This window comes from Rissa tridactyla, chromosome 4 (genome assembly GCF_028500815.1).
Source record: "Rissa tridactyla isolate bRisTri1 chromosome 4, bRisTri1.patW.cur.20221130, whole genome shotgun sequence".
Classification (NCBI taxonomy): Eukaryota; Metazoa; Chordata; class Aves; order Charadriiformes; family Laridae; genus Rissa; species Rissa tridactyla.
Window position 1 is genome coordinate 17,439,091 of NC_071469.1, and position 25,841 is coordinate 17,464,931.

The 25,841-nt window shown below is 39.9% G+C and overlaps 2 protein-coding genes across 7 annotated transcripts in view; both read left to right on the plus strand.

Annotated features, from left to right (window-relative positions):
- The window catches only part of CARS1 (cysteinyl-tRNA synthetase 1), a 37,626-nt gene extending 18,973 nt beyond the window's left edge, over nucleotides 1-18,653 (plus strand). For both annotated transcript variants that reach the window (XM_054199277.1, XM_054199276.1), the window contains 11 exons: nucleotides 54-183; nucleotides 501-604; nucleotides 1,620-1,717; nucleotides 3,187-3,376; nucleotides 4,366-4,434; nucleotides 8,240-8,321; nucleotides 12,789-12,869; nucleotides 13,238-13,305; nucleotides 14,634-14,693; nucleotides 15,968-16,051; nucleotides 17,099-18,653. In XM_054199277.1, the coding sequence (XP_054055252.1) occupies nucleotides 54-183; nucleotides 501-604; nucleotides 1,620-1,717; nucleotides 3,187-3,376; nucleotides 4,366-4,434; nucleotides 8,240-8,321; nucleotides 12,789-12,869; nucleotides 13,238-13,305; nucleotides 14,634-14,693; nucleotides 15,968-16,051; nucleotides 17,099-17,233 (1,101 nt within the window). In that variant the 3' untranslated portion in view covers nucleotides 17,234-18,653. The remainder of the gene's footprint in view (nucleotides 1-53; nucleotides 184-500; nucleotides 605-1,619; nucleotides 1,718-3,186; nucleotides 3,377-4,365; nucleotides 4,435-8,239; nucleotides 8,322-12,788; nucleotides 12,870-13,237; nucleotides 13,306-14,633; nucleotides 14,694-15,967; nucleotides 16,052-17,098) is intronic.
- Nucleotides 18,654-24,797: 6,144 nt separating this feature from the next.
- Nucleotides 24,798-25,841, plus strand: part of NAP1L4 (nucleosome assembly protein 1 like 4) — a 28,671-nt gene continuing 27,627 nt past the window's right edge. For 4 of the 5 annotated variants that reach the window (XR_008465891.1, XR_008465892.1, XM_054198126.1 and 1 more), the window contains exon 1: nucleotides 24,824-24,940. Coding sequence is in view for 2 of the 5 variants with exons in the window: in XM_054198126.1 (XP_054054101.1) it covers nucleotides 24,839-24,940 (102 nt within the window). In the remaining 3 variants the exon portion in view is untranslated. Of the gene's footprint in view, nucleotides 24,941-25,841 lie in introns of all 5 variants that reach the window. The other variant, XM_054198127.1, reaches the window with a different exon arrangement.

Here is a 25,841-nt window from a genome sequence, read left to right on the forward strand (position 1 = left end):
TGGTATGTATGTAAACAGTGTTGGGTCTTTGGGGTATTTTGTTTTTGCTGCAGGCATACTTTGAAAACGATCACTGGGTTCGGTATTTTCTGCATACTGGCCACTTAACAATTGCTGGCTGCAAAATGTCCAAATCTTTGAAGAATTTCATTACTATAAAAGATGCATTGAAGAAACATACAGGTAAAAATTACTTTAGAATTTGAATGCTTTTAATGTAATTTGAGTGGTGACTGGTAATTTTGTTATTCAGGCACATAATGGAGTTTACAAAAATGCCTAAATTCAGGTGTCTTTTTTCGTCTCTAACTTTAGAACAGCTTCCTTGTTCTTCTTTTCCTTGCTGGTATTGTCTGTATGGATAATAGTGTTCTTGCTTTTTTGGCAGATGTATTGATAGTAAGAATATTAAAAATTATGTTCTTAGACACAGTGTTGAAGGCCATAAAAATGCTTTAGACTATAATTATTTTCATTGTTTATTTTGAAACTCCTAATAGCACGGCAGTTACGGTTGGCTTTCCTGATGCACTCTTGGAAGGATACACTGGATTATTCAAATAATACCATGGAGTCAGCTATTCAGTATGAGAAGTTTATGAATGTAAGTAAGCTTTCCGTTCCTCCTCCACCTCTCTAAGCTTTGTGTTCTCATATGTGTTTCAAGGAATAGAACCCAAGGATACATAGGCTGTATACATAGACTGAGTTTGCCTTCTGAATTCATCAGGTGGGATGTCACAGTATTTGTTTACCATTGAACATTCAAGTAATGTAAATTCCACGGACAGCTACATTTCTCTGCAGCTGGGTGCTCTCTCCAATTTTTGACATCTCTGAGCAGCTTGGTACTTACACACAACGTTAGTTTCTCAGTTCAGCTTGCTTATAGGACTCAGTCCAACAGGCATTGACGTATCATTGTCTACCAGATCAGACTTTACAAAAATATAGCCAAAGGGGAAGAAGGAGTATCGTTCCTACCTTGTGTCCTCACCACATACATCGAGCATTTGTCTCTATGCCTTGCAGGCATATGTGAGGGATCAGGCACAGTTCCTTTCTCTGCTTAGTTTTGAGGTGTGATTTAAACCCATGTTTCCCACAAGGAGGCTGAACAGCATTTTGAGATCGTTGATCTCGGTCTCTCCAGATGAAGCTATTCTGCTTTTTATGTAAAATGTTTGGTTTGTGCCACAGAATAAGTGAAAATTACTTTTCACCAAGCTGGATGCCCACATAAAATAGGCCCTCACTATAAAGCTGCTTTTATTCGTTAGCTTCCATTGCTAGCAACACATTGAAAAATCTGCTCTAAGAACTCTTGCCTGAACTTTTTAAAAATGGTATTGTATTTGAGCAGCTTGGTGTTAGAGTGTCATAGCGTATCATGCAGTGTCAGGGCCAAGAGATAGAACTGAATTACAGTCCAACTGTGATTTACGGAGTTATGCAAAATGTGTGGGTTTCTTTGTTTTGACAGACATTCAGTAGATCCTGGCTAAAACAGTATTGAAACCATAAACTTTAGGACGCTAATAAAGAAATAATGCCTTTTCATTGTAAATCTTGGTTGTGTCTAATTTAAACTGATTTTTAGCTATATTCTTCTTTTATAGGAGTTCTTTTTAAATGTGAAGGATATTCTTCGAGCTCCCACTGATGTGACAGGCCAGTTTCAGAAATGGGAAAATCAGGAAGCAGAGCTGAACAAAAAGTGAGTTGGAGCATTCCTACTTCTCTGCAAATAGCCATTGTGTAGCTACATGTTTAATTTTCTTTTCCTTGCAAAATGACTGACTATGCATATAGTGATATTTATAAGTCTGTAGCATTCCCACTGAGTACCCTAACTCTATACAAGCTAGTGAATTTAATCTTGGAACAGCTTTATGAAGCATAGATGAAATTATTAATTTCCCTTTCATTTATGTTAAGTACACCTGGCATGCCTCATCACCCTGTTTGTGAAGGGAAAGAGAACTTTTTTGTTAGACAGCTGTCATTTTCTTCACTACTTGAAATGCTGTCCTTGTATCTGAGAAGTGACCGATAATTCACGGTGGTTACAACTGGAAAAATAGTATTTTACACATTTCAAAGTGCAGTGAGCAAACTGAGACAAGCAAAGATTGAATGACCTGACTAAAAGCACAGAAGATCAGAGCGCCAGTGTTTGAAAATGTATTCATGAGAGAGACAGTGATATCAATATTGCAGTTTTTCACTTTTATAACAAAACTACATTAGTGTTTGTAATGTGAACAGCTTCCTATATGACTATTATGAGTGAAATTTAAAATAGAAGCATCTTATGTTGCAGTATTGTTCCTAGTTCCATTCACTGTTGTGGACAGAGATGTTGCGTATTGAAGGACTAAGTGTAGATGGTTCTGTTTAGTGCTGTCGTCTGAAAATTTCATTCTCAACTTGGGGTTGGTAGAAATAACCCTTTTTTTTTAAAAAGGGGGAAGATAGTAAGTAATAGGTCGAAGGGAAGGGACAAAGGAGTGGGAGGAACAAAAGATATGCTTCGTGGGTATTTGTTTTTGTCTCCTTTCCCTACAGCTTCTCATTCTCTTTTCTCTGGAAAAAGTATGTTGTTTGAAACAATAGTACCCCTTCCATAATTAAATGTTACTTAATATACTGTATTACTTATTATGCCTATTCATGAACATTACAAAGGTTTATATGAATTTATTCCTTGTATTTGCTTGTAACAGCTTCATAACGCTTCACTTTGTGGTAAGTTAACTTCCAAACTGGTGCTCCTCACTGGAAAGATGCTAAACAGAGTACATGGCTGGTACATAGGGATAGGAGAGCAGTACTGTATAAAAAAATAAATAGTAAGCACAAGAAGGTACTAAATAAGCAATTTATACTGCTTTTAAAACCTGGTATGAAACGGTCAGTTGCTGAAAAAGTGTTAGATGCAATTTGTTTGGATAGTTGTTGTCAATTACATTATCTTGCCTGCCTTTGTCCATAGCAGCAAAACAGCGGCATTATGATAACGCCTTTTTCTTGCTCATCTGTTTTTCCTTCAAACATAAACTATGACCAACAAAAGATTATCTCAATTTGAGGTCCCCTTACTCTTCTAACAGAAGTTCTTCAGAGTAGGTTGCAGGTTGCAGGTACTTTTGACATCAATAGTAAAAAACATTTTTTTCTTCTTAGTTTTTACGACAAGAAGGCAGCAATTCATGAAGCACTGTGTGACAATATTGACACTCGCTCTGTCTTAGAAGAAATGCGTTCGTTAGTCAGTCAGAGTAACTCCTATATTGCTGCAAAGAAATCTTCCAGACAAATGCCAAACAGACTTCTTTTAGAAAACATCAGTTCCTATCTCACTCAAATGCTAAAGGTATGTAATAGCAAGTCGTAACGTTGCTATTGCACTGTGCAATTATAACTGTTGTATTTTTGAAGTATGTAGGGATCTGTACCGTCTTTGTTTAAATCCCATAGGAAACTAGAGATCTTCCACACGCACCCCAACCAAAACAACCCCAAATTGCAGTGTGTGCACATTATAATTTCAGCTAATGTTTTGTTGAATAGTGGAGAGCCCCTAATACATGCAAGGAAAATTAGACAGTAGAAAAAATAGGAAGTCAGAACATCAAATCTGCCAGTGTCATAGTTGAACTCCAGCCAGCAACTAGGACCACGTAGCCACTCGCACGCTTCTCCCCCCAAGTAGAGTAGGGGAAAAAAAACCTCCTGGGTTGAGATAAAGATGCTTTAATAGAACCGTAACAGAAGAGGAAAATAACAATAATAATAATAATAATGGTAAAAGAATATATAAAATAAAGTGATACAACACAAGTTTCTCTCATCACCCGATGATCCCAGCCCAGCCTGTCCCAAGCAGTGATCGCAGATCCCTTCCCCCGGCCAGTCCCCATTTATACACTGAGTGTAACGTCTGTGGTATGGAATATTCCTTTGGCCAGCTTGTCCTGTCTGTGCTCCCTCTCAATTTCTATGGGAAGCTGAAAAAGTCCTTGACTTACTTATAACATTACTTAGCAACAACTAAACCAGTATGTGTTTTCAAATTATTCTCATACTAAATCCAAAACACAGCGGCTACTAGGAAAAAAAAAATCAACTCTATCCCAGCTGAAACCAGAACAGACAGCTTTAAAGCTAAATCTGAAAGCCAATGTTTAGTATGCTTTATCAATTAAAAACCAAAACATCTTCTTATTAGAGTAGTGAATTGAGAGTTAAATGAGAAGTACGTGGCTTCAAAACCCTAGTACATGTGATTTTGCTTAGTTTTCACATACCTGTGGCTTGATGTATACAATCTTTTCTTTTTTTCTTTTTTTTTCCCTTGACCAGATTTTTGGTGCCATAGAAAGTGATGACGCAATTGGTTTTCCTGTTGGAGGGAATAGTCAAAACATAAATGTAAGTGAAGGACAAAGTATATTATACAAAATTACTGTGTGTCTTTTGAAAGCTTAGGTTAGATAAAGTGATTACATTACTGATGTGTAGCTGACTTGCATTCTTTCTGCTTTTAACATTTGAATCTGAAGTAATTAATTGGCTTAGGAAGCAGGATTTCTCATTTATGAGAGTTGGGTTTTTTTATAGGTCTGTTTGACTTAATGACAGACAAATTGTATAGCAACCAGAAAAACAATTGTCTTGTCTTCTGAATGATGAGTCTGTTTAAGAAACCACATGTTAACTACAAACAGCACGTGCTACAGTCTAAAGACTCATTACAAGTATTTGTATGTTAAGTAGTTTCAAAAATATAATTATACTGATTAAATTTCCTTGTGGTACACCAAAAACCAGCCTGGAGGCAGCTGGAGTTTTATCCGTCTTTCAATCTTCTTTTCTGATCTCATTTGTAGCCACAGGTTTTATCTGGCTTTTGAAGGCTGTTTTGCTTTGGTCATCCAGCAGTTCTGCTGTGATGCAGAATTTTTGTTGAAATACTTGGGAGATACTGATGAAAGTGCTGATGGGCCCTGTAATAATAGTAATGTTTCCTGGTGCAGACAGGAGAAATAACGCCATGTGAAAGCTATCAATTTTGCTCTTTTTGTTCATGTGAAAAAATTGACGTGGACAAATCACTGCCATTTTTCCAGTATTTTTCAGCATTCCAAGGTGTGACCATATGGTTTTCTGTTCCTCCTTAGAAAGAATAATTAAAACATTGTTGGTGTAACAAAAAAGCTAAACTTTTTATTCATCAAAGGAAGAGGAAAGTCCTCTTCAATATATTCTTCAATGACTTGGACGAGGGGGTAGAGTGCACCCTCAGCAAGTTCGCTGATGACACAAAGCTGAGAGGGGTGACTGACACACCGGAAGGCTGTGCTGCCATCCAGAGAGACCTGGACAGGCTGGAGATCTGGGCAAAAAGGAATCTTATGAAATTCAATAAGGGCAAGTGTAGGGTGCTGCACCTGGGGAGGAATAACCCCATGCACCAGTACAGGTTGGAGGCTGACCTGCTGGAGAGCAGCTCAGTGGAAGGAGACCTGGGAGTCCTGGTGGACAACAGGATGACCATGAGCCAGCAATGTGCCCTTGTGGCCAAAAAGGCCAATGACATCCTGGGGTGCATCAAGAAGAGTGTGGCCAGCAGGTCGAGGGAGGTCATCCTCCCCCTCTACTCTGCCTTGGTGAGGCCGCACCTGGAGTACTGTGTCCAGTTCTGGGCTCCCTGGTTCAAGAGGGACAGGGAACTGCTGGAGAGGGTGCAGCACAGGGCTACCAAGATGATTAGGGCACTCGAACACCTCTCTTATGAAGAAAGGCTGAGGGATTTGGGTCTCTTCAGTCTGGAAAAAAGACAGCTGAGGGGGGGATCTTATCAACACTTATAAATACTTAAAGGATGGTGTCAGGAGGATGGGGCGAGGCTCTTTTCAGTGGTGCCCGGGGCAGGACAAGAGGTAATGGGCACAAACTTGAGCATAGGAAGTTCCACCTAAACATGAGGAGGAAATTCTTTACTTTGAGGGTGGCAGAGCACTGGAACAGGCTGCCCAGAGTGGTGGTGAATCTCCAACTCTGGAGACACTGAAAACCCACCTGGACGCATTCCTGTGCAGCCTGCTCTAGGTGACCCTGCTCTGGCAGAGGGGTTGGACTAGATGATCTCCAGAGGTCCCTTCCAACCCCTACCATTCTGTGATTCTATGAAAGCTTGTTTGTGGTTGAAGAATGTGAGTGAACACTCATCTGATAATTGCCCGTGCAAATACTTACATTACTGTGCTGTGGAAATCTCCAGTAATGATATAACAAGGATAATAAGGAAGACGCTCAGTATTCCATACCAAAACTCATCGATAGTGAATTTTAACTTAGCTCAGAATTTTGAATTTCAGAGGAAAGGCAGCACTGTAATATTTACTTTTTTAGGGAAAATTATTAAAGTCATATTTAGCACTTCATTCGGGCAGATTTTATCAACAGATATGCTTTATGGAAGGATTGGCAATAGCTTGGAACAAGAAGCTAAGCCTTTTCACTCCTTTAAAGTAACGTTGCCAAGGGTACTAGAGTTAAAAGAATCTTGTGCAGAAAGAATCCTGTGCTAATACCTGTTACACACAGGCTTCTTCACAGGAAGAAACTTCTGGTTTTGTCACCTAAGACATTACTGGTTTTAAGGATTATAATATAAAGATGCATAATATGACAAATGTTTTGGCTGTTCCATTAAATATTATACTCACTTTCAATCTTCCATGCAGATACTTGTTTTTCCTAGCAAAAATTACCGGGTGAACCTTCAAGACAGGAAAACTTCTCATTAATTACAGAAGGCTGTGTATCAGGCCTATTGTTTCTTTCTCCAAATTGGAGATGAAGGAACCAACAGAGTCATTATCTCCAAAAAAGGCATAATCCTCTCCAAAAGCTCTGAAAGAACAACTAGCTTAATTACCATGGCTCAGTAATTCACTTGAAAGGGAATAGAAGAGATTTGAAGTCAGAAAAACTCAGGTTCCATAGTCTCATTTTGCAAATGAATTAAGCATTGCTGTCAGGTTAGTTATTCTGGAAATAAAAATCTTTCATCTTGAAATGTCTGATAAAGTAGTGATAGTGCATGATTTCCTGATGCCACTTCATTTGCATGTTGAGCTATTTTCAGTGTAGAGGGGGTAGTGGAGATGTGGCTGTTGCTCACTTACCATATTCTGTTCTTTCTGCCAAATGTGTCAGCACAGGTTCCAGTTATGAAGCTGATTGCATAGTATTCACATTTACGAAAAGTTTTAATGGAGCCCTTCAGCTCCTTTCTTATGGGCACTTTTAGAGCATAACAAACTATCTTGTCTGTTAATTGCACAGAAATTTATCATAGAGATTTAACAGATGGGAAAGACACATGGAAACTGTAGGGGAAACAAAAGCGTGCTTTTTTTTTTTTTTTTCCTTTCTTCCCCACCCTCCAAAGTAACGAAACTTTTAATTTAAGCAGTCCCCTGGGTGCCTGGCTTCTCCTCCTGGGATTCTAGAGAAGTGTTGGTAGACAGCACTGATGTGTAGTTGTTTTTGTAATTGTTCACTGCTGTTCATTAACTGTTTTCTGTCACTATTCGCTACCATTGAGAGCAGGATTCTCAGGACTTTTTCTTTGAGCTTTCATGACCAGCATTTACTTACACCTGGAATAATTCAACAGCAATCTCTCCCCAGTTTTTGTGGGGGAGAGAGTTGTGTGAGGAATACAGACAACTGCACTGTATTGGAAATAAATACAATTAGCATAAGATAACATTTAAGGAACAGATCTATATTCTAATGAAAATAAGTCCTAATATCAGTTTCACTCGGTATTATTTCTGACAAGCAGTTTGACCTAAGTAGGACAACACAGAACATGAAGGGGCAAATTCATCTTGGTGCTGTTTGTATGCCTATACTGCATTATAGTTATCTGGACTATAGTACTACCCTGTGGAACTGATGTATCTGTGACTGAAAGGAGACAAAAAAGGAATGGGGAGAGACAGAACTTCACAAGTTGATTTCATCTGCACAAAAGGAAAATTGACAGCTAATGCAAATTATCATCTATCCTTTGACATCACTAGAGCAATGACAATTTTTATTGATACAGATCTGCCCTGAGGGTCATGTTCCATCCAACAGCACATAAATATGAAGCGGGTAAGGACGTGTTTTATATCTAAATGATGACTAACTAACTGTAGGAATAATTATCCTGCAGATCGAATCTACAGTGATGCCGTACCTACAAGTTCTTTCTGAGTTCAGAGAAGGAGTGCGACAAATAGCCAGAGAGAAGAAAGGTGAGAATTCACTTTTTCCTGTATTGTTGCGCGTGAGACCCAGAGGTCGTAGACATCAAACTGGGGGGGGGGGGGGGTGAGGCAGCTGATACAGTCTCTCTTTGCTTAGAGAATAAAAGTAAGGTATCTTTAAATCAGAGCTGGTTTGAGTATTTGTATCTCTGCTATCTGTCTCTTTAATTTGGGAATCTCTTACAGGCTGCTAAACTAATTTTCTTTCTATTTCCTAAAGAATCTAAAAGTTCTGGAATGAGGAGAACTAGCTGTTGTTTCTTTAGATTAGGGTACTCCCTGCTTTCTAGGTATGGAAGTACCCATGATCTCTTCCCCCAGGGAGCTGGTGTTCTCTTTAAAGTGGAGATTGCTACACAGTGATACAGTCTGTGTTTAAATAGCCTGAGATGTTGGTTCCTATTTGTTAGCGTAGTTGGAATTGTAGCTCCCCTGATGGTAATTGAGTGCTCTCTTTGGAGAATTAATCTGGGAGTTTGCTAGAATTTGTTTAGGGTGCTTTTTTTCCCCCTTTGAAAAGCTTTGATCATGCTGTGTGTGTTGGCAGCAGAACTGTATAGTGTTAAAAAGGTTGTTCCATTAAGCCCTCTTTGATTTTACTGGTTGATTAGTTCCTAATGGAGCTCTTACTATTTTCTGCTGTTCCCTGTGGAATTTTACATGTCTTCAATATGTATTTGAATCTTGCTTGTTTTAAAACCTTTTTACACTGAGATTTGTACTTGAAGGCAAAACAGGGCATTTTTAATATAGAAACCATATATAAATAACCCATGTATTATACAGAAGTATAAAATTGCTTGTAGTGTCTGGATGATAACCTATTTAGCTGGCAAAGAATCTGAACCCTAATTCTGCTACTGTTTGGAGTTCTTCTAAGGGCTAATAAGTTTACCTTAAAAGCACAAAACTGTATTTGTTAATGTGACTACTTAGCTATTACTTTCAAACTCCAATAGGCTAATTGATGCCAAGAAATAGGCTTATTGGTTCCAAAAGCAAATATTTTCTGTAATTGGAATTAATTCAAGAAGTTTGTGTGTATATCCTCAGCCAAAAATGTGACCTTTGGTCCTTCAGTATTTAATGTAAATACTCGTTTTAGATGAGGTTTTTTTTTTTCGCTTGCTTTCTGGTGGTTGAGCTAAACCGTTCCTCACTCTTAACAGTGGCAAGAGTTAAATATCAGGGGGCTTCTTGTAGCTCACGTTTAGAATGTACTAAGTGCTAGACTACGTACTGGCACTTTAATTTCTTACTTGGAAGGTATTGATTTTTTGCCTGAAATAAATTGGGCAGAAAGAATAAAGCTGGATCTAGTTGCTCTTTGTTTGAGGTATGGAGTGGTTATAGCACTCTGCAGTTTGACCAGGGAGGCACTTTTCATTCAACTGTTTGATACATGGAAGCTGAGTGGCGCTTGGCAGGACCAGTACTGACATGCTACTAATTTGTTTCTCTATACCCATTAAATTCTTTCTTGCAGGAAGTGTTAAATTACTGTAGAAATTGTTCTAATTAATGGCTGGGGATATTGCCTGTACATGGTTGTACATGATGGGAGTTTCCCCATCATAGCCTGATGCTGGCAGGATGGTGTTAAATACTAATTAACATGATCTGAATTGCTTTAAGTATTCTTAGAAGTTAAATAAAAAGTATGCTGCTTCTTTAAAACCTGCAGAGGAATACAGATATCCACATCCATGTACACATAACTTTTAAAAATGTATCTATATTTAAAAGCATTTCACATTTGTAAAACTATGGGGTTTGGTAAGAATCAAAATGTATACAATCTACAAAAATGTTACCATCATCCAGAATGGCTAACATTCAAACACATTAGTAAAATAAATTCTCTATTTTATCAGCTTATTTAGTAGTCAAACTGGAGACCTGCACTGATCGTTTGCAGTTGTCTTGACTTACTTTGTGAACATATCTAGCAATAATGATAAACAGAAGAAAGAAAACACTGTGCTAACTGTATAAGGGAAAGAAATGCAGAAAATCTCTGCAAAAGACATCTCTATATTGCACATCCTGACGTTTTACTTGAGTACCTGACAAACTGCAAAGACCCCGTATAGTTGTCTCTGCAAGGATGGACACTGGAGCAGATCTTTGTTCCAGTGCAGCCCCCAATGCTTCAGAATTCTCATTAGCAGCAAATTGTTATTCAGATGTTTAAACAGGAGCAAGTCTCTTCAGTTGTTTGTTACTTACCTCAAGACTTCTGCTTAAATTGACTACTCTGTGGTAAAGATGTCCATGACTGAACTCTGCCTGCATCTTTGTTTCCTGCCGTGGGTGCTGGTGCCATCCCATATCTTGCCCTAAGCTGCTTCTAGGACACAGTCAAAAGCCCTCTGCCCTCTTCCTAATACATCATGAGTTGATCAGAATTGGGACAAACTTGATCATTGCCTGCTCTTGTCTTTCACTGCCAGTCTTAACATCCAGCATTCCCATTTCACATTGTTCCCATTTACAACAGCACAACATCTGTTTCACATCTGATACTCTTTGGCTTGAAATTCACAGAAAATGTGAAAAGAAGTCTGGCAAATAGTCACAGGCTCAAGGAGTGCCAAGCTGCCAGGGTGTTTATGGGCACTGGTGATAAAGTACTATCCCACTGGTTTCCTGGTCACTGTCCTCAGTGAGGATAACGCTTATGTCTTGGAACAGCCTATAAACAACCCCCTACCCAACCCCTACGCGCCTTTCCTCTGGAGGTACCACATGAAAAGAACAGGCACATTTCAGCCCTAAGAAGCACAGTGCTGACTCCTCTGGATATCAGAGGATGTGTCCTTTCATAAATAATACATGTTTTTTTATTAATTTCTCCTTATTCTCTACCTTGATGGATTTCTTCTTAAACTTTCAATTATTCATGATTTCTGATAAGTAAATATTTGTAACTGAGCAGACGCTGTTTTATTGAATAAGCAGTAGGTGTATCTGATACATCCTTGACATGATATGTGTAATTCTTTGCCTAGATTAGAGTCAACACCTTTTACTGTTAACAGCCAGTGAGGTAATCTTATCCCTTGTTTATCTTAATGGCTTATTTAGAGTTGCATCAAACATGAATGTGGTTCACTGTGTATAACTGCTCTGGATCAAGAAAAATAACGACTTATTTCATGGCAGACAAAAGAGCTTCTATAAACTGCAATGTTTCCCTATACAAAGAGAGAGTCAGAGAATACTGCCAGGCAATGAAATAGGGTGACTGTTCCTTTTTATGGTATTAGGATAGTCAGTGCTCTGTTCACTCTTCAGCTCTCTGAGGCTCTGAGAATTATGGAAGAGATGAAGGCTCAGGTATGGTACTTATATCTACTGATATGTGCAGTGTTTAATACAATGTCTGGATGGTAGCTTCTACTGCCAGAATTATTACCTTTGAGACCCCTATTACTTCTTAGGTTTAACCAGATGAGAGTTGCTGAAAGGGAAAACACGTGTTTATTATAAGCACATGGTATCATCTAACCCAAGTACCTGTCTTGTCAGACTTGGTAAGCATTTCCTCCTAAATACAAGACTGTCCATGAGAAATGTCACTGAATTAAGTTCACAACAGCAACATACTTGGTCGTCTTGATGCGTTTCGTTCCTCTTAACTGTTCTGCTGCTTCTCAGCTGATACAATTTCTCATCCAAGTAAATATCTTGTATGAAGACTTGTTTTCCTCTTAAGCCCTGATAGCATCTATTTCAGCTAAATCTTGAGTTCTTAACCATTTGCTGTCATCAAAGACTCTTTGATAAGTTTGCAAGAAAAAAAAAAAAGAATGTTAGTCGTGATATCCTGATCAGCATCCAGAAAGCCAAATCAAAATTCTCTGTTCTGCTGCAACTAGCTTGCTTGAAAAAAACAGCTTGGTCAGAGTAGGTGGTAAAGATAACTATCTGTAGAAAAAGAGGATGTTTGGATTACAGTAACTCTGAGACGTGTATATGTAGTTATCAAACCAACAAAATCATAGTTCTTCAAAGGCACTGTTAGATGTAGCACAGGGTATGTTTATTTGTGATTTTTCTAAAATAGCGTTCTTAACCCTTCTTATTGGAAATCATACAGCAACCATTAGGATCTTCCTGAGTCATATACCCTTCCACTATAGCCTGGTAGAATTGTTGCATCATTTCTGAATTGCCTTGGATTTTCTTTCTGTTCCCCTTAAGGAACAATGAGGATGTCTTGGAAGAAATTTATGAATCTCAAGTCCCTGCAAAGAAACAGGCTGCTTCTCCATGTAGGAGCAAGAAGGCAGAACTTACTTGAAAGGTTTATCACTTTAAAACAAAAGACCTTTCTCTGGCCTATGTGAGAGAGCGGCAATTTCTTAATTGAATTTAAATAACTGTGTAGCAGGATAGAAGTATACTTTCACCAAATCTTACTTCACTAAAAGTACTTTTCATGCTCTATAGTAACTGAAGTGCTGCAGTTGAGTGATGCTCTTCGAGATGACATCCTTCCTGAACTTGGTGTTCGATTTGAAGATCATGAAGGTATGCAATTATATGTCTTGCCACTTCGTAGGTAGCTGTTTTCATACTCTTACTATTTTCATAAGAAGTGGGAAAACAACCTGTCAAGACTAAGCTGGAATAATCCAACAAAGTCAAGGACTGCAAAGCTGTAGCATATAATATTTCTGATGTATGAATATATATTACAGAACTGTTTTACTGGAATAAATGTAAAAAATATAAAAACCTACATTGCAATCTTTTTCTGTAGCACCTAATTTCTTGGTCACTTTTGAATAGTTACTCAGTTGTATTTGCATTCCAATTGGAAAAAGAAAACAGTTATCATAGAGTAAATACGTTTATTCAAGCATTGGAAACTCATTCATCTGTTTTTGCTTCTTTAGGACTTCCAACTGTGGTGAAATTAGTGGATAAGGACACGTTATTGAAAGAAAGAGAAGAAAAGAAAAAGGTTATTATTTTAAGCTTTCTATATTTTTTAACTTTAAAGTAATGTGTAAGCTATAGATACTTTTACATTTATTTGATAACTTGTAAGAAAAATCTTAACAGACTAGCAACACAGCAAATAACATAAGAGAATTGATATTAAAATTTAAGTGTGTTCAGGAAAAGAATTTTTGAAACAGTAGCTTCTTGAAAATTTTGTATGGGACCTAATGAATACCTCTAAGGTTGGGATGTTGCGTATTGCATGCATACTGTCTTATCTCTCTGGAAGAACAACTCCAACGAGACTTCTTTTGTCTGTAAAAATGAAGTTGACATTTTCCATAGGACTAGACTGTATTTATCTGATATGTGAGAACAAAATGCACTGGCTAAATCTTAATTTATGTAGTATGGATGAGTGAGATGTTCAGGGTGTGGGGGTAAGAATTCACGTGTTACTATATAAAGATTGTGAATTCTAGTCCACATGCACAAGGTCTGTACAGAAGCCCTCCTTGTGGCACTTCCTAGCGTTAATATTTGGCTTTGTAACATCCGAAGGTAACACTTCATATGTCTGTCTTCAGTTTTAACAAATAATAAAATTCCATCATGCCTAAAACTGTCTGGAAGACTTTCCAACATTTCTTCTTCCATGTAGATGTATTTTAGAAAAGGGAGAAAAAAAATGTAGTTTCAGCCAATTCCAGATGTTTTCAACAAAAAGACATTTGAAAGCAGTTTGTATGTAGCTGCTGGGTGGAACCCACAGCTAGAGTACATTTTCCCTGGAAACAGGGCAGTACTGTCAGAACCCTTGGAGAACTGATAGGTCTCTCCTAAGCAAGTGCAAGATGAGATTTTTATTTTTATTAAAGTTTTATAAGTTGGCTAAATTTGGATAGTTGTTTCCCTAGGAACATCGAGGGATACAGCTGCTTCTTGAGAAACTGTAATGTCTTCACAGTTTGAGGCAAGAGCTTAAAATATCAGCGAAATATGGTCTTTTTTTTGAAGTCATTTGCAAAACATTTTTCCCTGTGGAATGGCAGGACCATCGCTTTTGCGGGCTTTGTAGGAATTCTTTTATATGTATACACTTTGCATGCAAAATGCATTCTGAACAGTTAAAACTGGTTTAACTGTGAATTAAAGCAAAGAAATCAAAGTCATACAGTGGGAAGTATCAGACAATCCTAATTATAAGGCATGATGGTTTTGCTGCAGGTCATGCTGCCAGTTCTGTCTGTAATTAGATATCCAGGGGAGCTAGCTGGCTCAGATTTGTAGAAAACAACCAAATGAAGTAGTTAGTTACCTTTTACTCATTAACATTGCCTTTCATAGATTGAAGAAGAGAAAAAAAGGAAGAAAGAAGAAGCAGCCAGGAAAAAACAAGAGCAGGAAGTAAGTGTTCAGATCCTTTTAATCTGGTTTTGAAGAAAAGTGTTAACAGCAATAGTCACGTGTAGGAAAGATTACATTAGAACACAGGCGCTCTGCCCGGCCTTAACTGGGCCTCCATTTATTTATTTTTTTGTCTACAGTTTCCTGCTTAGAATGACTTTGGCTTTGAGTTCAGATTTGAATATACAGCTCCTATTTCAGAGAAGCCATCTTTGAAAACGCAACTAAAGACTACAAAAGCTTCTGAGGAGAATTTGTAGCACTTACTTCAGTGTATAGACAGTATTACTTCTTTAATTGCCAAAGCAGTGTCTTACATGCCTGTTAGAGAAGATTTTGCTTATGTCATTTATTATTTTCTTCCATTTCTATGTGTGAAAATAGGAGTTTTTTTTTCTCTTAAGAATCCACGTGTTCCCTGTGATTAAACTCTGAAATGTAGTGCTTTGTAAAAAGAAAATAATTTATCTCTACTGTTGGAATTGAGATAGATCAAAGGTTTTAGGCTTTGGATGAGGAGTAGGCAGCCGGAGGAGATGAACTCATAAGAAGAAAAGATTGTTTACTGTGCTGATGACTATAACAGTACAAGAAATGTACTCCTGAGTTAAAAGAGGAAGTAAACTTTTAGAGATCACCATGTACAAAGAGAAAACCAGATAAATAGCATTTATCATCCACAAATTCCAAGTAGCTTTTTTGCATTCTTTCAAAAAGGTGATTCCCTTACACTGGGCATAAATTACTTGGAAAGGATTCTGAGATGTGCTTGTTTACAGATAAGTGAAAGTTCAGGTTTTTTTCAGCGCAATTACTTGCATCCTGATCCTGCTGTGAACTGCATAGAAACCTGGGCTTGTCAGCAGGAAACTGTTGATAAAGGTGGTTCCCTTTGCAATGATTTAATTGCTGAATATTCTTTACTCATAGCAACTATTCACTTTGTGTTTACACCTAAAACACTAAGGAACCAAATTAGCAGAAATCAGATGTAGTTTTTGGAGTACATAAGTGAGTTTTGAGTTCATCTATTCAATGCATCTATTTTATTAAGTGGTTCTTTACAGATATAAAACATATTTTTTCCCCCAGACAAGCATAGCTAAGACTTATTGGGTTGTTCCTCACTGAAGCTTCTTCTAACATGATAAACAATTGTGAATGAAATGCTCTTTCATTTGCAAATTATAGTCTACTTTTCCTTTTGCATACGTGACAGGTTGTCAGTAATTAACTGTGATGCTAATGCAGTTAATGCACGTTTTATATTACAGGCGGCAAAACTGGCGAAAATGAAGATTCCACCACATGAAATGTTTAAATCAGAACATGACAAATATTCCAAGTTTGATGAAAACGTAAGAGACTTTTCTTTAGATAGAGACTAGTTTTTCTTCCCCACTAGTTGTACACACTTAACTGAATGTGTACATAGCCAATCTTGTTCCAAAACCTCCAGGGCAGTGCTATTAACATAGCGGGAGGAGGGAAGGAGACAAAGAAAAGGCAATATATTAATTTTATTGCGTATATCTTGCATTGGGGAGCAAGGCTCTCTTAACTATTATCTATCATTTCAAGGCTATTTTCATTGTACATCGGTCTCCTTTGGCCCCTCTCATTGCAGAGCAAAATTCCCTGTAGATAGGAACATGTATGATGTGTGTTCACAGATTTACTACTCTGTTGCAAGGCAAGGAATTCACTTGCAAGTACAAACTCCCCAACTCCGCCAGAACTGATAGACAGAGCCATGTTTTTCAGAGAGGTCCTGTGCTTCCTTTTTGGTTCTGCCACTTGGCTCTTGATTGCTCCCCTTGAGGATAAAAGGTGTTACTTGGAAATCATAAAGCACTGTTTCTGCAGCTCTTAATCTGGGACATTGATCCTGCTTCTACCTGTCCTCTCACCCACAAATACGGGCCCTGGGGGCAAGTAAGAATGGAAAGTGTAAACACTGGAAAATACCCCTGCAAGCCAAGGAAAATGTGCATAAAAACTCGTATCATACTTTCTCCATCAATAAAACAAATCTTTTACTGCTTTTGCTTTAAGCTTTGGATTCAATATGCTAGTATGATTAAAAGCGGTCTCTAAGCCATCTGTTTAGGGATTAGTCATTATTCTCTTAACTATAACCATCTAGAAGTTAGTTGTCTAAGCTTCCCTTACTTAGAACAGGACAGACAATAAATACACCCTTTGCCCCTTCATTAACTAGGAAGGGAACATACACAAATAATCAAAGTTAGTTGTCAAACTTCTGGGCAACTAAAATTAGCCAAGATGCACCCCATCCTGACAGCTTGACATTATCCCCCTATCTTATTAAAACACTGTTCCATAAGGAGCAAAAGCAGTCCAAGAATTTATCTTAAATATTATCTTTTTTTTTTAATATTCAGGGATTTCCCACCCATGATACAGAAGGCAAAGAACTCAGCAAAGGTCAAATTAAGAAGCTAAAGAAACTTTATGAAACCCAAGAAAAGCTGTACAAGGAGTATCTACAAATGGTTCAGAATGGAAGTGCAAATTGAAAACAACAGGACTTTTTTTAGAAGGCGAGTGCTGGGTCAGCGTTGAAGAAGTGAGCATATACTGATGCTCAAATTTCTGTTTACACTTTCTATTATGTGCAAAGTAAAAATCCTGTTTACGTGGATTAATAATGTCATCTGGAAAGTCAATAAAAATCCATTCTTTAAAAAAAAAAGCCAACCTGTAAGAAGTTTCTTCACAACAACAGTAGCAGGTTGAATGGTTGCCAGTTCTATTTGGGAAGGTGCTGCTCAGTCAGCAAATCCACATAAGGATTCTTGTTTATTATAGCTGTCCAGGCGTTGGTTAATTTGTCCTGCATACTGATCTCTATCTAAGTCCCACTGTAGTTTGCATTCTGTAATATGTCACAGTCAGCAAAATTTACTACTAAATGGGAGCTGAGTAATTTGTCCTACAGTAAGAACAGTATTTTCCAGATGACTTTAGTATCTTTACATAAGCAGGAAAAACTGGGTAGTTCCACTATGATACTTACTCTAGCTGCTATTATTAAAAACTCTCATAAGTATACCCAGAACACTTTGCATAGTAGAAGCTAACACTCCCTTTGTTGCAAAAGGGAACAGGTCATCATCTTTGCTCAACCTGCAGTTGCAATCAAATGGGTAAGTAAAAGGCAAATGCACCTGCATTGAACAAACAGGTGGGAAAGACATGAAGGGATAATGGTGGAGGGTGGTGTGATCTTGGAGCTGTTGCTCCAAGGAAACAGGGATACTGCCAAAGCACCTGATTACCCAAAGTACTCAGTACCTAATTAACTGTTCAGAGCCAAAGGGAATTAACAGAGGGTTTCTAACTGAGATACAGTTTGTGGATTGGTTTGCAATTAGGCAATACAGCTATAAGTTGTTTGCTATTCAAGACTGATGTTTTTAACGTGACAATTTAACCCTGAGTTAATAACTTTTCCAATGTAGCGTGGTTACATTATGTCTGCAAGGACAGTTCTCTGTTGCCTAATAATTCATTTCACTGGCAGTAGCTACTAAATTAACTAAAGTTCATGAAATCCTAAAAAATATCTCACCTACTTCAGAACTGCACGTAACAGCTAAGCATCCAATATGAACTATATTCATCCAGTATTCTTAAGCCTCAAGGTGACTTGCAGGAGGTCATACTGTGACACCTCTGTTCTCTCAACCCTTATGTTCATGCTATAATGATTAGGCTACGTTCCTTTCCTTACTTAAGAGTTAAAACATTGCTTTATCCTTATATTTTTGTATTTATATTCCTCCTCCTGAGGAATTAACGTATTTGGAGTAACAGAAGGTCAAGTAGGTTTTTTTTCTAGCTTGTCTGTATTTGCCTTTGAAAACATACATAATGTTAAGGTCAGTAAAGCATATGCATCTTGTATGCAGAAATAAAATCTGTTGTTAAGTACAAGTTGTAAGTGACCTTTGTATAACGGGAAGAATATAAAGCTGAGCTTTATTCCACAAATAGTCCATATTTTTGAAATGTGGTTTACAAAGCTTTTCCTTTAGCTTGCTATTACTAATTTAATTCATTTTGCATTCAATACTTGATTATTCTGCTAGTTTCTAATTAAATGTATAAATGCATGTTTAAACTGCACAGTGGTACTTCAGACAGACAGCCACAGCCATGAGGGCAGCTTCTCCACCCTTTGGTCTGTAAAAAGAGGAGGATCATTTGCGTTTTTACACCATTCTAGATTCTAACCCCCTTCAACATGATCAGCTCATCATTTTCTTCCCAGCATGCTCCCTCAAGACACATGTGCACTCAGAGTATCCAGGAAGGGATGGGATGTGCCTAGGCTGCAGTCACAAGATGCTACTTCTCAGACAGATAAGGTTCTCCAATTCCAAACTCCCTGCAGTCCTAGACAGATTCCAGGGCTAGTTTTCCAAACTTTACCAGGAATCCTAGACCTGGATCATTTCTAACCACAGCATAGACTTCACTTTCCTGAAGGTGAATTGCTTCTGATGTTGCTACTTAATGTCAAATAGTGACAGTAATTTGCTACTGCATAAATTACTTCTTGGTGATCTGAGTTAGCACTGCTTAAAGGTAGTTAGTATGTAACTATGGAGAAGATGCTGTTAATCCATTGCTGTCCTGGATTCTAATTTCTTTATGACATATCCAGGAAAACATCCTGGCTCCTCCCTCCCTGCCCGCACCCCCCCCCCATTTTTTTCTTCTCCTGCTATGTTTTTAGTAGAACCTCATCCTATTCCATGGTTTATCTACTGCATCAATGTAGAAGAATTTTAAACAAAATGCCCTTTTCCCTTCCCAAATGCTTCATTTTGTTTCTGGAACAACTCTCCTTGCATAGATCTTAGGAGCATTTCAGACTTGCATTCTCTAAAGGTTATCTTAGTTTTTTTCTGTATGTTTCCTGCATGTACGCACTGCTTCCTCCCTCAATTTTTTTTTTAAATTCATAGTTGGTCATTTCAGATAGGGATCTCTGCTGTATTTACTGCCTCACTAAGGTCTTATTCTACACCCAAAATTATTTAGCTCATGCTTGCCATTTCTGTGTTTTGTCTGATTGTCAATTTGATGGTTTTAAATTGAGATGATTTGAAAGTCGTTGTGGAGTTTCCTCTGGAGACATTCAAAACTCACCTGGACACGATCCTGTGCAACCTGCTCTAGGTGAACCTGCTTTAGCAGGGGGTTTGGACTAGATGATCTCTAGAGGCCCTTTCCAACCCCTGCCATTCTGTGAAAGAATCCTTATCTGAAACATCAGTGCTGCTAAAGTCATCTTTCTCTTCTGCTACAGCATAACAGCATTCCTGTCTTTGAATTCCCTTTGAACACAATCAAAAGTCTCCTAAAATCAATGGGATTCTGTTCATAGACATCATAAGGATCAGAGCCTTTGAAATCTTCTCCTCTTCAGGCTCACCTTGTGTCTTGGGTGATCATTGTTCTTCCACACAGCTACTTATTCTCCCCTGCTTTTTATAGTGCTTTGCTATCTAGTTCATGCATTTTCAAAGCTGCCTTCTTCAAGCAAACTTGTCACTTGACTCTTCCAGCAGTAAAGCCCTCAAAACCTTACCATGCTTGAACTTTTCTTCCCATACTTGAACTGGTCTTTCAGTTACAATTTTCTCTTCCTATCTGTTTCAGCTGTCCTTGGAAGTCAGCATTGTCAGCAAGGAAAATATTTGCTTCATGGAAGCATCTGTGAGTTTGTTGACAGGCCCAAGTATTTTCTATTAAAAAAAAAACAGCACACAAATTGGCAACTCCTGTAAAGAAGCTGCTAAAATATTTTACCTTGATACATACACAAACAGGAAGTTAATTCATTCTCTCCAAATAAAATCAGAGTTTTCCCCATATTTTGAGTTCCTTTTTTTTTCAAGAGCAGCAGGATAAGAAAAACAATGACCTTGGCAAAGAGACAGAAAAATAGACTTGCTCTCCTAGAATTTGTAACAAAAAAAAAAAACCCAACCCAGCTCCAGAGCTACTACAGATCAGTTACTTTTATCCTTTATGCAGCCACAATTTAGCAAAAAAATAACACTATGCATGAAGTCCTAGTTAAAAAAAAAACCTGCTAGGAAACAAAGACTGCTGCAGCCAGGCTTGGATGCACGCTGTTTAAGATGACTTTTTTGGTGAAGGTGTGCCAATTGATCTGTGCAATCACTGAAAGGCACAGCACAATACCTCTTCCCTGGCAATCCATCAAGGTGGCACTTAAGTGAATTCCACTGCACTTGCTTAGTGAGAGTGACCTGGCAACCAGAAGAGAATGCAACAGCAATGGTCTGCATTCAGTGTCTTAGTCACTTGTCTTTCTCAGCAAGGAAAAAGGAGAGGACAGACTCCACAGTATTTAATTTTTTAATTTATTTTAAAATGTGCACGTATGCATACACATGCTCAGGGAAGACAGTCTGGAATGTGATTTTTATAAGCACTATGAAAATGAAAACCCTCATAGCAAAATCTTGGAATTTTTTAATATTTTAATTTTCTGAAACATGGAGCTCATATTGGTTTATACAACACGAAGCTTTTTCATTGCCACCTATCAAAGAATTTATTCAGAGATGGCAAGGCAAGGTACAAGTGTGTTGTTTCTGTTTTTAATTGCACCCTTGGCTGAAGGCCAAACTTGGCAGTAGCAAATTTTGTTTGTGTCTTTTGCTCAGAGTGTGCCTTTCAGCCTTTCTAATGTGAATATTCACATTAACATCAAACATGAATACTGCTCCACTAAAGAGAACAAGTTCCTCCATCACTCAGTTTGTTCAGATACTGGTAGAAAAAAATCTGTGGAATGTTCAATCTGGTCTTGTTACCACCGATCTTTTCACAGACTTTAAACTAATGAGTGCCCAATTACATTTATGATACTCTCTTTGCCCTCTTTAATGTTTGTATTTGCTGTCCACTGTTCCAGGAAACCACTGATGCATTTTAAATGTGCAAATAAGCAAATCCCTGCCACATAGAGTACATACCTTCAGCTTCTTTTTCTATGTTTTAAGCTAGGATTTTCAGGTGCTGGATAGTTGTTGGACCAACTTTAGCTCCCACTTTAATTACGCTATTTCTACCACACAAATATGGAAAGGAATTTTTACTCCTCTCTCTGATTTCACAGGGCAATTTCTATGCAGGACACTGTATCACATGCATAGTACTTAACATGTCTCTGGAGACAGAACAAATTAATTAAGAAGCACATTAGCTATTTAGTACCAAGACTCCACTTAGCCATGATCAAAGTACTTCCTCCCCCTCCAGAAAAAGTCATCGACAGCTAAGTCTTATCTCTCAAATTAGGCTGTGAATGTCTGGCATCTCACTAAGTGAGAGCAGTTTCCATTAATACCCACCCAAGGGCAGAAGACACAGACATTTTAATGCCAGTTACAGATCTCAGCCTAAGCTTTCTCTCCAGTGTCTGGTGCATCTGTGCAGCAGCTCTGCCATAATCCCTTCTCTCAGTTTTGGTTCTCCAAGCTCTCTTATATGCTAGGCTGGGTGTTTAAATCAAGCCATGGTGATTCAGCAAATGTCTTTTTGCAGCTCTCTGCAGGGTAGGAGCACCTGACAGCAAGATGACTCCACAGATTGTGCCTTATCCACAGTCCTAAAGTCTGCCACGGTACTACAAAAGGTTAGAAAACGGTCAGCAAAAATCCCTCATTAATCATGGGAGATTGATGCCTTTGGAGAGGGGCAGTAACAATCCAAGGAAGTAAAGTAATTTAAATGTATGTTTACTTTGATACACATCAGTGGACAGAGACAGATACTTACAGCACTCTGGCCTCTTTCAAGGCTTCAATAATTGGTCCAGAAGAAACCAAACCTACTTTTACAAGACCATCCTAATTTTAATTTAATTCAGGGTTTGCACCACTTATGAAAATTGCATTAACAAGACAGTGACTAGTGCAGAGGGACAAACTCTACACGTGCCACAGAAGAAGCAGTAGTGCAACAAATAGTCTGAATAGGGCTGCGGTGTATTCCAGCAACAGCAGAAAGATGCAGCTACATCACCTACTCTAGCAAAACTTCCTACATCTTTGTAGGAGACAAAGTTTGGACTTTGTACTCCAGATGTCTTCTGGGTGAAAAGGAGAAATAGCTTTTAACAAAATGGAGATTGACAGAAAAAGCTTAAAAGCGTACTTGAGAGCTGTGAACCAGCAGCAGCAAGAACAAAAGCGTGAAGTAGGAATACTGTTGGATAAATCCTCCTTTCAGACTTCATTATGTTCTTCTTTGGAAGACTGAGAATTAAGTGTAGCTGCTATCATGAATAAAGTTGTCACAAATAAGAACTCATGCAAGTATAAAAAAGAAAGTATAGAAAAAGGACTGGTTTGGAGAAACAGGGAAAGGGAGCTAAAAGCAAAGAAAAGGAGTGGAAGAAGAACCTTCCACTGAGCATGTCCTCTGGTCCACCAAATCTGCTTGTTTGTGCGACTGACTCTGGAACGTTCCTGCAGTTCTTTAGCTGTTTGAATGTAATTCAAAGTTATCTTACTCATTAATTACAGTGTTAGTACCTATTTAACCAACGGTTCCTTGGTTATTCCTGTCACTTAAATTCCTACAGTAACTGAATTAATCCAACATTAATGCATTGATTAGTTGTTAATTAATAAAAAAATTGGTCTCATCATTTCCAAATTTTAATTTTGCCTGTGAAAGGATAGTGATGATAAACCCTAGTCATTAATTACTTGAAATCCAAGACTAAGTTGCAGACCTGCAGAAAACTTTTTTTCGAACAAGGGAATCCATTGACACAATGAAGGGTTAGAGGTTTTTCCTACAGAGTGAAAGATTACTAAAACTCTTGTGGCCTCAGATGCTGAAACTGCACTTTTCCTAACACTGTGCGACGCAGCATCTGCTGCTTACAAATCACCACACGAACAGAAGCTCAGCTGTTAGGCAGAAGCTGGGCTGTTAGGGTTTCTTTGGTTGTTTGGTGCCCTTTTTTTGTTTTGTTCTGTTACAGAAGTGGAAATTATGTCCATATCTAGACTAGGAAACAATGCTGTAAAGGCTAACATGTGCAACATCTGCACTTTCAAAAGGTGCTCGATCCGAAACATCAAAAAGGGCTTTTTTTTTTTTAATAGGAAGCACTCGGCTCTTTGATTTACCCTTTAACTTTGAGCATTTAGTCTCATCCATGCAGACGATATACAGGGAGGTTCTTAAAACCACGATCACATTATTATTCTTGTTAAAGTACAACCTTTCAAACACATGTATGTGTATCTGCTAGGACGGTCAACCTTTCGGTGCAGGCAGGGGACTGAGCAGAAGCCAGGCACTGCTACCTCTGTCTCTGCGGCCGAAGAAAGCGGGAGGCAGCACCGCACTCCAGCAGCCGGCCGCCGGCCGCTTCAGAAACGGCATTTCCCAGCCCTCAGCACGCATTATTTTAACAACCCGCAGCCGAGGCAGACGCGGGGGAGTGATGCAGCGCTCCTTTCCATCCCGGAGGCAACTTCGGCCCGCCTCCTCCTCCTCCTTCTTCTCCTCCAAACCGCAGCGCGCCGGCAGCTCCTGGCCACGCTGCCCCGGCCCTCCCTCAGTGCGCCAGAGCCCGAGGGCCGCCTTTCAGCGAACCGCTCACGGCGCCGCCGCCGGAGCGGTTAAAGGACACCCGGCCGCCACGGCACCAACAGCGGGAGGTCGCTCCCCTCCGCCTGGGCTGGTGCCCGCCGCCCCGTGAGGGCCTTTCCCGGCGCGTTCCGAGAGCGCGGCCTACAACGCCTAACGACGGCCCGCCACCATGTTGCCTCCCACCCCCCCGCCTCGCGCGGCCTCTGTCGCTTTAAGGACGCAGGCACCAGCCGCCTCCCCAACCCCCACCCCGCATCACGCGCTCTCCCCGCGCGCCGCCAGACCGGCGCGCATATTCACCAGCGCGCCCCCCTCCCCCCACCACGGATCGGCGCTCGCTCTCTGATTGGCTGAGCGCCGCGCCGTCGGATAGTCAACATGGCCCGCGTGCGGCGCGGTGGCCGTGGTGCTGTTGGGACCAATCGGCGGCGCTTTTGCTGAGGGAGGTGCCTGCGATTTGGCCAATGGGTGGGAGTTTTCTTGACGGCGGCGCAGCCCGAGGGAGCCTGCGAGAGAGCTTGGCGGCTGGCGCTGCTGCCTCTGCGGGCGTGAGGGGACGCGGGCAGGTAAGGGCGCGGCGGGGCCGCGGAGCGGAGCTGTCGGCCTTTGGGCGGTGGGTGGCCGACGGGGGCTAGTGGAGGGGCCAGCGGAGGGGCCGAGTCGGCCACCGCAGCACGGGGATGGGGCGCGCGTGCGGTGGCCGTTAGGGCCCGCGCCGGGGTGGAGCTGGGTGGTGGCGGGGGCCGCCTGGCGGACAGGGTCGGGCCCAGCCCGGTCAGGCACCATTTTAAGGCTGGCTTAAGAAGTTTGGACCCAGAGAAGAGGCGAGCCTGCGTTGGTCTTAGTCTGGCGAAGCGGGGCAGAGCCGTCCCGGCCACAGGCATGGCCGCTCTCGCCCGCCCTGTGGAGCCTGGCAGCGAGCCCTCCCTTCCCCCGCCCTCACGGGGGAAGCGGGGGAGGAAGAGGGTGGGAGGGCTGTTGTTTGTGGTGAACGGTTTCTCTCGTCTTTCTCGCCCCGCGGTGCTCGGGTTGAGTCAAACCCTTAGCCGCTTAGGTCAGGCGGGATTCTTTCGTTTGACCTCATCCACGATCTTCTATTCCCTCAGCGCAGTGTGGGATTTTGGGGTCTCAGTTTTTTCATTTCGAAGTCCCCGCCTCCCAAATGAGAGGCTGTTTGAAGTTTTCGCTGTTGCTACGTTTGTTTACCGCATATAGTACTACCGTTGTAGGATTTGTCTGACTCCGTTCTTCTAACGCCTGCCTACGAGGCTTCAAAATAAAAAGGTAGAGAAGCAAGTATACGAGTTTTAGGTGAAACCAGAACCACTAGGCAAATTTTTTATAAAGTCATTTCTAAGCAAAATAGTGTTCCCTCAAGAAAACTTCCAAGGTGTGAAGTATTGCTAATGTTCAGGGCTTGTGGAACAGGTTAATGAGTTCCTTCCTCTTGGCTGTTTTTTTCATTAT